The 13,433-nt window shown below is 38.7% G+C and overlaps 3 protein-coding genes and 1 long non-coding RNA gene across 4 annotated transcripts; all 4 read left to right on the forward strand.

Moving 5' to 3' along the window:
- The first annotated feature begins 388 nt into the window (after window positions 1-388).
- LOC108896485 (C-type lectin domain-containing protein 141-like) lies at window positions 389-1,385 on the forward strand. Its single transcript, XM_018695636.2, has 4 exons — window positions 389-509; window positions 656-729; window positions 829-897; window positions 1,019-1,385. Exons 2-4 carry the CDS (start codon window positions 673-675, stop codon window positions 1,202-1,204), a joined length of 312 nt encoding a protein of 103 aa, XP_018551152.1. The 5' UTR covers window positions 389-509; window positions 656-672; the 3' UTR covers window positions 1,205-1,385.
- Window positions 1,386-2,060: 675 nt separating this feature from the next.
- Window positions 2,061-2,840, forward strand: LOC127142476 (nematocyst expressed protein 4-like). Its single transcript, XM_051070604.1, has 4 exons — window positions 2,061-2,122; window positions 2,214-2,287; window positions 2,450-2,497; window positions 2,597-2,840. Exons 2-4 carry the CDS (start codon window positions 2,234-2,236, stop codon window positions 2,780-2,782), a joined length of 288 nt encoding a protein of 95 aa, XP_050926561.1. The 5' UTR covers window positions 2,061-2,122; window positions 2,214-2,233; the 3' UTR covers window positions 2,783-2,840.
- A 1,617-nt stretch (window positions 2,841-4,457) lies between these two features.
- LOC108896484 (uncharacterized) lies at window positions 4,458-5,253 on the forward strand. The gene is made up of 4 exons (XR_001963126.2): window positions 4,458-4,540; window positions 4,657-4,727; window positions 4,845-4,895; window positions 4,990-5,253. It is a non-coding gene; the product is annotated as an uncharacterized LOC108896484 (long non-coding RNA).
- Window positions 5,254-8,048: 2,795 nt separating this feature from the next.
- Window positions 8,049-13,196, forward strand: LOC108896483 (uncharacterized). Its single transcript, XM_018695635.2, has 9 exons — window positions 8,049-8,070; window positions 8,202-8,425; window positions 10,791-10,853; window positions 11,016-11,324; window positions 11,428-11,484; window positions 11,967-12,116; window positions 12,238-12,273; window positions 12,374-12,412; window positions 12,561-13,196. The coding sequence occupies exons 1-9, from the start codon at window positions 8,049-8,051 to the stop codon at window positions 12,861-12,863; spliced, it is 1,203 nt and encodes a 400-aa protein (XP_018551151.2). The 3' UTR covers window positions 12,864-13,196.
- The last annotated feature ends 237 nt before the right edge of the window (window positions 13,197-13,433 follow it).

Genomic DNA, 13,433 nt, shown 5'->3' on the forward strand with positions numbered 1-13,433 from the left:
AGGCAGAAAAGCATGCCTCATTGGGTGTTGCCTGTTACCTGTCTAAGCCACTAAATCACTTGATTTGTAATCACAAGACCAGGTGTTTCCATGTGTGGCATCTGTTTACCAATTTGCCAATACCACAGGGTGGAGAATAAGGAGATTGAACCTGCATAGCATTGGTAATATAAGATGTTTTCTGACTTTACTTAAATTAACATTTAGATTTGAATTCCATACAAATCCAGTGCACTGTAATATATTATTTTTGATATGAGCTATTAAATTAATGCTACACATCATATGGTCCGGGTGTGGTTTCAGACAGTGAGCAGTAGCCACATCTTGAGATGTGGAGGTGGAAGATTTCCTAATTCTTACAGTTTCCCAACAAAGTTGTGCTGCTTATGTAAATGGCTTGACATCCGCTCCTGCACAGTATATAAAAGCTCATTAATCAGAGCAACACTACAGCCATCTCCTTGACTAACTGCGAGACAGTCTCTTAAAGTTGTGACGACTTGACTGTAAGTGTATTATTATTCATTTATTTGATTCTAATTATTTATAATATTCTGTATAGTCTGTGTGATCTCTGCTGAATGGTGATTTTGTTGATAGTTTGGACAAAATGTGTAACTGAGCATTTCTTTACATATTTTTCTTTCTAAAGGCGTGATCACTGAAACCATGCTGAAGGTAGCACTTGTACTTGGATGCCTCCTGTGCCTCACTCTGGCCAGTCCCGTAAGTGAAACATCCTTATGATTAATATAAATTGTTCCTATATATATATATCATATATATATCATTGCAATTTCATCAAAACTTGCAATTTTTCTACAGATGAACATGGCACACAAACGACTCGCCCGCTCAGGCTCTCACTCCAACTCAGACTCTAACTCCAATGAGGTGAGTGTCTCTGTCCTCTAGAATTAAAACATTCAACATACCTGACTGTTTGATACTGAAAAATTCCTTGGAAAATCCTCTGCTGTGTAGCTGACAATGAACTTTTCTGATTATCTTGAAGCGCGTCCGCTCGTTTGGCCCGAGTACACAACAGTGGCTCCAGCTCCTTCTTACCTTACTCCAGCAGCAACAAGCTACAACTACTACAGCTGCAACTACTACTACTACTACCACCGCTGCAACTACCACTACTGCAGCTGCAACTACCCCTACCCCAGCTACAACTGCCCCTGCTACTACCAAATAAAATCTGAAATTTAGCCAGAGATCAATAAGTGAATGAAAGTACTGAGTACATGAAGAGTGATGTGAATCTAAATGATTTTGTCTTAGTGTTTCTACACTCATCATTCTGGTTCAAGTAAACATGTGGATCAAAATCACTTTATTCTCTGTAGTATCTGCTAAATAAACTTCAGAAATGGAAAGCCTGTGGACTGAATGTTTTTTTTTTCTCTTAAAATCCAGTTTCAGAAGCATGATGAAAGCTCTGTGTGATTTTGAATATTAAGAAAGTGGTAACACTTTATTCTAAGTCATTTTATTTAGTATTTAAGTGTTTATCAATGTGTAAATTTGAAAGCAAACATATTACAAATAGGTTTTACTATATTGTCGTTCATTATCTGTTTATACCCCAGGCTCAACTTAAAGATGCCTACAGTAGGAGTTACTGTTGTTTGACAACCACATCATAGTGTGCTATAGATCATTTGTTAAATGTCTAAGTTCTTTATAGGGGGACTTAAAGTGAAAATTGCCCAAAAAAAGTGTATCTATTTGTAATAATGAGTTAGATAGGTCTCTGAGTGTATCACAGCAAAACAGCATAAAACAGAACACATGAATCATATCCAGTCTCAGCACCTTTACTGTTTCCTAATACCTCTGAGCCTGTGTCTGTCTGGCTCTTGTGAGGACTGTGGTCAGAGCGAACCACCACATGCATGGTTTCATCACATTTCACGCCAATAATAGAAATAAAAAAAAAAAAAACAACCAAAAAAAAAAACACAGCCCACTTTGACAGCTGATTGGATGACCGAGGGGCAAAAATATCTTTAAAAAGTGTCCTTGGACAGATGGAGGACCACTGTAAAAATCCTGCATTAGACACAGCACGTAGCTGATAATAAAATTTAATCTTGAAATTCTTCAGTTCAAGGTAGGACTTTTCTTTCTGAGGAGTTAGTTCATTTTTTTTGAAAAAATGCAATTAGCAGCTGATCTTGACCCCTTTCTTTTGCTCTACAAAGGAATCCAGCTCATCTCAGCCATGAAACTGTTGGTTTTGATGTTGTGCCTGACAGCACTGTGTTCCTCTGTCCCTGTAAGTGTCCTTAACCAACAATAACAGCAATCCTCAGATCTGCCTGTGACTCATATTCTTTTTAATTGCTGTGGTGGTGTTGTGGTATTTCTTGCGACGCTCGATGCACTTGATTGAGTTGTGTTAACAGAGTTTTTGACGTGAAATGCTTTGTGTTTACAGGTCTCTGAGGAGAAGACACGAGTCAAACGCTCAGATGATAGTGACGAGGTCAGTGTCGGGACACACGCTTGTCAAAGATGATCACAGCTAGATCAACATACGCCTCTGTACGTCTTCAGCTTTTCTTTTCATCACTTTGTTTTTCAGATGAACCAGATGAACTACATGCAGCCCCAGTACCAGCCGTATCCCGTCCCTATTCCAGTGCCATATCCACGGCCTTTTGCTTTCCCTTTTGTCATCCCACCCATCATCCCTCCACCCATCATCCCTCCACCTGTCATCCCTCCACCCGTCATCCCTCCACCTGTCATCCCTCCAGTCGGAAAATGACTTGGGAAAACCTGGCTTTAGAGCACACTACCTGTAAACACTTTCCATCTGAAATGCTGTGAATGGTCAATAAAGCAATGTGTGGATAAGTGACAGACTTCTGTGTATTTTGTTTTTTACTGTTTTCCTGTTTCTTTGATCTATGAGTTTAGCTTTGAAATTAACACTGTACATTTAATTTTTATTTATTTATTTTTTTACCAAAAGGCACAAACAACATAAAGCTGTGTACATGAATCATATCCAGTGAGCGCTACTTCACTTTTTCTCAACATCAATGAGACGGAAAACAAGTTTTTAAGATGATCCCCCTACATACATCATTTCATCACATTTCACATCTTTAGGACAAAGAGTAAATCATAAACACATTTGACAGCTGATTATCCCTGACCAAAACTCAGCATGTGTCGGCTTCACTCTTGACTTTGAAGGTAAGTTTTTCATCTGTGGGGACTCTTCATAGAGCGTAGCCTGCAGCTCCTACAACTGAATTATCATTTTGTTTATTTCCTTTTCTGTTTGTACCTCAGGGAGGATTCTTATATATTTTTCAGCTATGAAACTGCTACCACTTGGTCTGTGCTTCACAGCCTTAAGTTACACCATTCCTGTAAATTCTCACATAATCTGTTACTTAGCATCTTGTATGAGGCTGCATGTTTTTATTTGATCAGGTATAGAGTGAATAATGTAATGTTTGTGGTATTAAATTCTTCCCTCTTACAGTTCTCTGAGCAAAATGATCAAGTTAGACTCTGGGAATTAGGAGGTCAATACTTGTGCAGAGAGTCTCTGTCTCGCCACAGAATCAGTCTTATCAATTTATATTCTTTAAAATGACTGTTTTCTATATAATGCTATGCAGTAAACATTCTCTGTGTTTTCCAGATGAGTCAATTAATGCTTATCTGTGAGGAGGAAAATAACTGCAAAATGCATGTGTGCATATGATTACCCAACTAAGCTGTTGACTTGTCAGCTGACAGTGTCTAGACAGGTTAACCATTTCAAAATGGATTTGCCTGCAGTGTCCCAGACCAAGTATTTCCCAAATAGAACATAAGGTCTTAATATCTTTGGATGTTAGGGGAGGCTTTAAGCACTCCATAGAGGGCTCTGGCTTTTGTGGGACCCGAAGCAGGATTATTTGGTACAGTATGATTTATAAATATAACAAGCAAAAAAAAAAAAAATGTCAGTAGCAACAGAGATAGAGGGCAGAGAGAATCTGAAATTAAATCTTTTAGATACACCCCCTGATTTTGTTATAGCCCCACCAAATCCCAAGGTGTGCAACAGTGAGCGTGCAGAAATAAAACAAACAAACAAACAACAACAACAACAACAACAACAAAAAAACCCTGACTTCAGAGCTGAATGCTTCAAAGATGACTCACACATCAGCTGTGAGAGAACACGTGAGCTGATCACGTCCCTGTCAGACGAGGGCAGATACCGGTGCAAACACCCTGACCTTTTGGCCACTTAGGGGCAGCAGTAAAATTTGGCATTTAATCACTTTACTAAGTTATAAGCAGTTGCAGGTGTCTCTGATTATTACCTCACCTATTTCCTCACCTTGAAATGTGGAGGTGGAAGGTTTCCTAATCACTGCAATTTCCCAACAATGCTGTTTACTAATGAGCTTAATTCCACTCCTGTGTTTGTATATAAGAGCTCACCTTTCAGAGAAATATTACCACAGTCTTCTTGACCATCTGTAAGACAGTCTGCTGAAGTTGTGAAGACGTGAGAGTAACTAAAATATTCTTTTATTATTTTTGGTATTTTCTGCGTAAAGTTGGTGGACTGGTGTCAGTTGATCATTTGGACCATGGTGTGCATCTGAATTTTTGTTTCCTTTTCAACAGGTGTGACATCTGAAACCATGCTGAAGGTATTTGTGCTTGGATGCCTCCTGTGCCTCACTCTGGCCAATCCCGTAAGTCAAACATCCTCACATTCAATATCAGTTGTTCCTAGATTTGCATATTATCACTATTATTGTAATAGTATAATGCAGGCAGTATCAAACTTTCAACTGCTGGATTTTCTACAGATGGACATGGGACACAAACGAGTCGCCCGCTCGGGGTCTGTCTCCAGAGAGGTGAGTGTCCTCTCTGTTCTCTAGAGTTAAACATTCAACATACAAAAATCCCTCGCTGTATAACTGATCATGACTGTTTCTGATTTTCTTGAAGCATACCTCCTCATCCTCGTCTACCCCGAGTCCACAGCAGTGGCTCCAGATCTTTCTTGCCTTGCTCAAGCAACAACAAACTACAACTACTACAGCTGCTACTACTACAAAATAAAACCTGAGATGTAACCACAGGTCATTAAGTGAATGAAAACCTGTGTTAACAGAGATAGATTTTGACCTCAGTGCTGTTTTGGTCAGTGTGTCATGTTTTACTGATGAGAGCTCTCTGTAGTATCTGCTAAATAAACTTCATAAGCAGAAATCCTGTGGACTGAATGTGTTTTTTACCTCTTAAAATCCAGTTTCAGAAACACTGATGAAACTTGTTTTCCACTTCCAATATTAAAAATGAGTGTATCACATAGAAATAAGATAGAGTACAGTTTAATCCAGCTGAAAAAATACCAATAATACATACTTTGCTTGTTTGCTTACCTGGACATCCAGCAGTAGATATTAGGAATTAACACAATACAAAATAACACAACTCGTAATTATAAAACGTAATGACAACATGCAATGATACAGTTAACACATGAGCATTAGAATGACACAACCGTATGTTGACAGATAACAAATCACACATAAAACACACTAGCACAGAGGAACAAATAAATCAGTGTTAAGCCCTAATCATCAGTGACAAATTATAATCACAGTTACCACCATTATTATATTGAGCCTATCACCAAAAAAAAAAAAAAAACCTTTTATATCTATTTTATTTCATAGTTTCATATGATTATATACATGTGCTCACATAAAATATACTGTGGTGGGGTGTGCAGTGCGAACATTTAAATACCAGAATTAAAACATACTGATCATTTTCCACAGAATTATTTTTAGTAATCAGTTTAAATGTTTTCAGAATGTATTTGCTTTCTTTGCTGTTGGGAAAAATGACAATGGTCTCCATGTGACCATACCACCACCAACCAACTGTTGAGTCGGCCAGCACCATGTAGGTTTCAAGCAATTGCCATAGCAACCCCACTACAGGGAAAAAAAAAAAAAAAAAAAACATCTTTCACAAATGTTCAGTGTCATAGTAACAACTCAGGTATATTTCTGACCCTGTGAGATTCTTTCTAGAAACTCAGTGAGCAGAAAAACATAAAAATGCCCTTAAAAAAAGATAACAGGTTCAATGAAAGTGTCATCCTCCAGACCTGTTTGGTTCTGTTTGTTTTAATGGATTACATGTGCTCTGCTTATAGAGTACATTTAATTTTTCTCAGGTACATTGTAAGAAATCAAAGTTGAAACCAGTATATCTTCAGATAAACATTAATGCTTTGATATTCTGATGCAGTTTCACACAGTCACACAGTGATGACAGAATCACTCTCCCAATTAAGCCAATCTTCTGCGTTGCCACTTTGCTGTTCTACACTGTGTTAGTGGCTGTTTCTGGTGTTGAAATTCATTTCCCGTAAAATTGAGTGCTCTCTGGTGATGCATTTTCACCTTGATTTCACACCAGGGATCAAAACATTATAATTTGTGTTTTTTCATGGGTTGTAAAGCAAAAGAAAGTGGCAGCATGTTGAAATCTGTTTGCCATGTGAGTTGATAAGTAAGTGTGAGAGAAATATTTAATATTGCCAGGAACAAGAGTGGTTCTGTAGAAATAAAAGTCAAAAGATATATGGTCGTTTCAAATGGAAAAGTGTAGATGTCTTATGCCTGAATTCATGCTAATTATCCACCAATATAATGTGACTTATCACATCTTTGGAATCTTTGGGGTTTCCACAATAATTTAACATCAAGTTATATGTGTTTGTGCTGTAAAGTTTGGCTGTGTATCATAATAGTAAAGACAATAAAATTTGTTTCATTGTACGTCAGACACTGTATGCCTCCTGCATTACTAAAAGCATGTCAGGGGATGAGACACCATAAAACCTGTTGCCAAGATGCTTGTCAGTGGTGTGTTGATGGGAGTCTTTGCTAGAGTGCCTGAGGGAAGAGCCTTTTTATTTTACACATACTCTTAAGGGTTCCTTTTACATTTATGTCAAAGTTTTCCAACCAGTGTTGCTCTTAACTCCTCTGTCCATCATTGGGAAATAAAAGCTTTTTAAATCTCTTGATAATCAGAGAAAAAAAATGACTGTATGACACTTGCAGCAGGTTGTAATATTTAATGACTGCTATAGAGGATATAAATAAGGTCCACCATGAGTACACAAGATGATTACAGTATTTCAAAAGGATTGAGCAAGTATTGTTTTGCAGGTGGAAATACAGCTCTAGGCAACAGATACTACTGTTTCGCAAGTATGGAGAGCTAAAACAACACATCAATCTTCTCTGCATTCAAATATTTGACATGCTTTTTTTTTTTTTTTTTTTACTGTGACATAGCACGTTGATGTTCTGGATTTTACTCAGAATTCAAACACTTTATTCGTTAAACAAAGGGAAGTGGAGTGTGAGTGTGATCAGCTGGGGCTTAGTGTTTAATTCAGCTCAACATGTGTCAGAAAATACTTTATGTCTTTCGGGATTATAAACAGGATGTAGACCTTAATATTACAAAAACACAGGCTAGTTGGGTAATGAGATTGTGTTCACGCCTATTTTGGTTTGGTCTCCGGAGGTAGCCATGAGACAGACCACATCTGAGATGAAGTAACACACCTTTGAACTGTGAGACCTGTGTGGACACACCGAGCCTGTTTAAAAGCTAATGGAACTTCCCAAAGGGGCCAGCTTGAAGGTAGAGTACACAAGCTTCATGTTTAATTCAATATTAAGCTGTTTACACTTGTATTCCTCCACGGCACGCAGGCAGCTCTGACTTTCAAGGGATTTGAATTGCAGTTTGAAGTGCAAGATGTTTTTTCTTCTGATGATTTTCTACTTGATCAATTCTCCTGTAACTGTAAGTATAAAGAAATGAACACATGCTCTTTTTATGCTGTGATTTTTGGGACTTGTGAATGATTTTCAGCTAATATTAAAAATAAACCAGGGTTTTATTTAATGTTTTTTTTGCAGAATTCTCATCATTCTCATAGCAGTGATTCAGACAGTGATGAGGTAAGAATGAATTCTCATCACTATAGCAGTGAGTCTAACAGTGTTGAGGTAAGAATCAAATCAGTCCTATCATTTATTAACAATAGTGACAGTATATATAATGGTGAATTTTAAAAAAAATTGTAGATAGTTTACCTTGTTTATTTTGTCTTGCTGCAGAGGTTTTGGCCCAAGCCAAAGCCTCCATTCTTCCCTCTCTGGCCACTGTTTCCTGGTCTGTGGCCACGGCCACCACCTGCAACTGTCCCACCTCCACCTCCACGTCCACCAACATCAAGCCCAACCACAACTCCAAGCACAACCCCAAGCACAACCCCAACCCCAGGCACTCAGTCCCCCCAGACCACAGTTGCTGCTACCACTGCGCCGCGAGGAGACAACAGGTGAACTGCGCTGATGTGAGAACAAACACAGCTGACTGATTCACTACTTTACTTTCATTCTCCAACAACAGAAAGGTGCACTCAGTCATATAGAAATGAATACTGTGTCTCTGTGTTTTTGCTTTTATATATATTTTTGGGAAATTAATAATTTTGAAGTCAAGTTTGAGACAGATTTTATTGACTTTTACAAAAACATAGATATATTTGTGTGCATATTATTTACATTTCAGTATTGGTTCTGCAACTTTTCCACATTCTTATGTATCTCTCTGTTAGCTGCTGTCATGTTTATCACTTTTCATATCATTTAATCAGCATAATGTATCGTTCAACTCCTTTTTCATACCATATCATACCACAGTCTAAACAAAAATGTAAAGAAAGTAGTGATAAATTGTGATTTGGGAGATATAAAACAGAGACAGGCATTTAGTTAAGGTATAATTATGAGTTTTGGAAGAGGCTGGTCTTGGAGACACCTGTGGGAGGATGCTGACGACACACCGCTGTAATATCCACTCAGTGGGCACACACATCACCATCCCTGGATCAACACAGCTTAAGAAAGGGATGAGTGCTGAGCCTGTAATACTTGACTCCCTGCTTCATCTGTGAAGTCTGTCGGACTGTGTATTTTTTTTTTTTTTTAATTTTTTATCATGACTCAGCCTTTTGACCAATATTTTCATCCACTGTACTGCACACTTGTTGCCCCATTTATTCACAGAAAAAAATGTACCACAGCACTCACATTCTCTCCATTATGAACCTATTTCTTAATATACAAATCACAGTTTTCTAATGTGTTATGTCTGTGCCCAAAAAGTGGGTTTTGCACAGCTTCTTCTTCTTATGAATGTAATCTTATTTCTAAGTTAGTTTGTTTATTGTTAAATAAAACCAACCAGCCAAACAACAGGCAGAGGGCAGTGTAAACAGATACTTTTATCATGCGCTGAGTAATGTCTTTTGCATGTTTTGTAAAAAACATTTTTTTGAATAATTTTGATGGTAAAAAATTTGATGATTTTAAGAGTGTGAGGTCTTTGAAAAATACATTTTCATTTGAAACAAGAACCTTGTGAAGTAAACATTTTTGTTTTAAAATGTACTTTTATCATGGGTCGATGGAGACATCTCTGTAGACATGACCAGCACATGTCAGCAATGTCATGTGTTGAGCGCCTTACTGCAAAAAATATAATAAGTAGCAATGAGTGTTAATATTCTATCAAACCAGATCAAGCTGTTAAGTCTTCTGAAAGTGTGTGGATGTTATATCCCATTCCACTTACAATGATCATTTTATATGTGTTCTGTGTGTAAAACCAGAGTCTCTGAAAACAAATGAATTCTTTTATCTCTCTACTCTCACCTTTTATTTCACCAAATGATGTCACCAAAAGACCAAAGGTGCTCTATCCATGTTTCCATACATAGCTGATTATTAATTAGTGATCATACATTCTGTGGTATAGACACACTTACAGCAAGTGCAGTGTGAGTCAAGGAAAATGTGAATGATTTGTCTTTGTTAATTAGAAGAAAATCCAAATCAGAATCAGAAAAACTTTATTGATGCCTGCAACTGCTTTGTTGCAATTGCTCGACATACAGTTAAGAAAGAGGAAGTAATTAAGTTTAAAAAGTAAAAATAGAACCCATGTGTATAAATTTTATACACACCTTGAGTGAAAAAGTTCCTGCACACTGTCAGTTCTCGGATTATTAGAGATACGTTTCAGTCATAGACCTTTGCCTGGCATCAAATTTACAATATAAAACAATATCTCTGTACTGGTGCTACAGGCTACCATCAAATGGTCTATTATATCAGTGTTATATGTTATATTGTGGATATGATACCTGACAAAGGTCTTATGCCTACTTTTCTCTCATTTCCTTATTCATCTTTTCCCCTCAGTTTAGGTGCACAGTACGCACATTTGGTTTGACCATAATTACAACAGCGAGACTCTTGACACATCAGCCGCACCCACAGGTGATCTGAGTAACAGGAAAACCACAAGTCCGGGGTTCTTATGTGTTTGTTTCTTCATTTCTGCAGACATTACAGCATCATAATTGAAGGAAAAACAGGTGGTTTAGAGTGTTGAGTGGATTTTCTTTGGTTTCTACCACACTGCTTCATTCACACAAAAAGATTATGTTGGATATTTCTGGTTTTTTTTTCTGTCATGTGATTGGTTGTTTCACTCCGTGAGCAGCGCATAAGTCAATGTTCGCTCCCATGCAGTTTCATTGAATTTACTATAAGTGCTCCAAGTAGACATTCTGTGACAGCTTGCATTGATCCTGTGGGAACCAATTTAAAACCATATTGATTTTTGTTTTGTTTCAGGAAATGATTACTGTGATCCTCTTGTCATGTGTCAGCGTAGTGTCTGCAGCACCAGCAGCATCTGTAAGTGCAATCATAGTTTTAAAAGCAGTATTTAAAGTGTTTCTTTTTCTGTATTTTTCGGTTTAATGTTTGTTATTCATTCAGATTAAGTTAAATTGTAACTCACATTATGAGAGATCTTCTGTGACGATAGTCATTTTGGGATTTTCTTTGATGTTTCAGGTCCAACCTAATGTCCTTCCTCCCCAGCTGTCACAAGGAGGAGCCAATCAAGCTCAACGACTTCAGCCTGTTGAAGCCTCAAACCAGAAACCCCAAGCTCAGACTCCAGCGCCGCTGTACCCCAGCCTGGAGCAACCACAGCCTGGGCCCCCCCAGCCACTGGGTCCCCAGGGTGGCCCCCAGCTTGTTCCCTCACTGCAACATTACACCTGGTCTCCATTAGGAGATAGGATGATGATCGTCCCCCTACAGCTGAGCATGCATGGATCTCAGCCTGCTACCCAGGCGGTACTCCCACAGCAGCCGCTGGTAGGACATAAAGGCATAAAGAAAAGAAATGACAGCAAACAAAACAATATATTCTACTCTTCTTTTAAGCCACTTTAATCATCTATTATGTTGCTGTTTACAGATTTTCCCTCCTTATGGATACTTCCCTCTGTTTTCGCCACCATACAGAAATCAGCTGGTAATATATACTTACACTGTCTTATGTTTTCTGAGACAGATCTCTTACTGCCTGTACTGCACTGTGCTGAGCTATAGACAAAAATATTTTCCAACCACAATCCAGCTTGACAGATTTCACCAGCGGGTGGGGTGTGGTGTGGGGGGTCTTTAACATATTTCGACAGTGCTGTGCAGGATATATTTTTCCCCTTTACATGTGCTGTCAACATGTACCGTATAGGAAAATTGAAACAACCTGAAATTCTTTCATAACAGTGTTGTGGAAATAAAGACATCTCTACTTTGCCGCAATCTGACAGTTGATTTATGACACTCAGATGGAGACTTAGATGCTGTTTTGTCTTGCACGTGATTTTCTGCCACGGGTCATATTGTAATTGGGATTTTTTTGTATTTGACCAACTGATGTTTGGATGTAGGGGACGGTTAGAATTGCGTAATTGTCTTCTGTCAGTGAATTGCATGTTTCTCTACCCCTAGTTCTCCCCATATGGATTCCCAATGATTCTTGAAACACCTCTCCCACAAACTCCAGCAAATCAGTCTCCAAACGCTCCAGTCTCTCCTGCAGAAACACCCTCTGGAGCCGCTCCTTCGGGAGATGCACCTCAACCAATGCAGCAACAACAGGTGTCTCTAGTTATAAACCTGAATATAACAGCAGAGCTCATTCAACAAAAACCTATTTCTACTTGAAAATATGTCAAAACCTAAAAAGTTGTGTCATTTTGTGTCTAATTTTCATCTGCAGAATCCTCAGATTGTATACATGCTCCAGCAACCCATGGTAAGTACAAAATATTCTTGGATATTCACATAATTAATGGTCTCTCTAGTTTTGCAATGTTTGTTTGTTTTACTTGACATGTGCTGTCATTCTTTACTAGAGCTCTCCACTTGGCAGTCTTAGCTCAGAGGAGCTTGAGGTACAGTAACACAGCCAAGATTTTTATCTGTCTCTCAGCTTGTTCAAACAATTTGCTCCATGAACTCAGTGATCCTAGTGATGATCCAACTGTCCTCCCTCCCTCGCCTCTCACTGTACCGTAACTTTCCTCTCTTCTCCGTTTTCAGATGGCAGCTAAAATGGCCCAGCTGGGTGTGTACGTGCCCTCAGTACTCACAAACCTGCCCACAGGGGCCGTCCAACATGTGAGCCAGGCCGCAGGGCTCACAAACCCAGGTCAGGGAGGCGTAGCGCCGACTATGGTGACCTCACCAGCCGCTGTCCCACAGGCGCAGGGGCTGGCCAGCACTGGAGCACAGCCAAACAGTAACAGTTTCCCTGTAGGTCTGGAGAGAGCAGCGCTGGAGGCAGCCACCGTCCAGACACCTGTGCAACCCAGGCTCCAACCCACACAGGGAAACCATGTCTGAGACTGCAGACACCGGCAGAGATAACTATAAGGAGAAAAAAAACAAAACACAGTACTAATGAAAACTAACAATGAAGTTTCTCATATTTAATCTTAGCATTTTACATAATGGACATTTTATTTTCTTACCATCATTGTTTTTTTTCTTTTCAGTGAATAATATCTAGTAAAAATGAGCAAAGATGAATAAAATCTGAAATGTTTCTGTTTGAAGTGATTGTTTTTGTGATTTGGTTTTAATACATCCTTTTATCAAATTGGCATTAACAATTTTTTTGACCATTTAGGTGCAGCAGAATCAAGCTGTAAGCAACACTGACGTCACCTTTTAAGTTGACATGGTGAATATATCTATCCAGCTGACTCAGAATAACATTAGAGTTAATTTGGAGTCATGTTTCTGGCCACCTGATGAATGTGCATCCAATATTTACTCTCATTTTAGCTCTGTTTTTTGGTCTCTACCAACTCCTGAGAGAAATATCTGGTTCTTAAACTGCTCAATTATGCCCACTGGTGCTACTTGTCTATCTGCTGCTTGGCGCTGGCAGTAAGGTAAACAGGTTGGGTC

Source organism: Lates calcarifer, linkage group LG5, assembly GCF_001640805.2.
Source record: "Lates calcarifer isolate ASB-BC8 linkage group LG5, TLL_Latcal_v3, whole genome shotgun sequence".
Classification (NCBI taxonomy): Eukaryota; Metazoa; Chordata; class Actinopteri; family Centropomidae; genus Lates; species Lates calcarifer.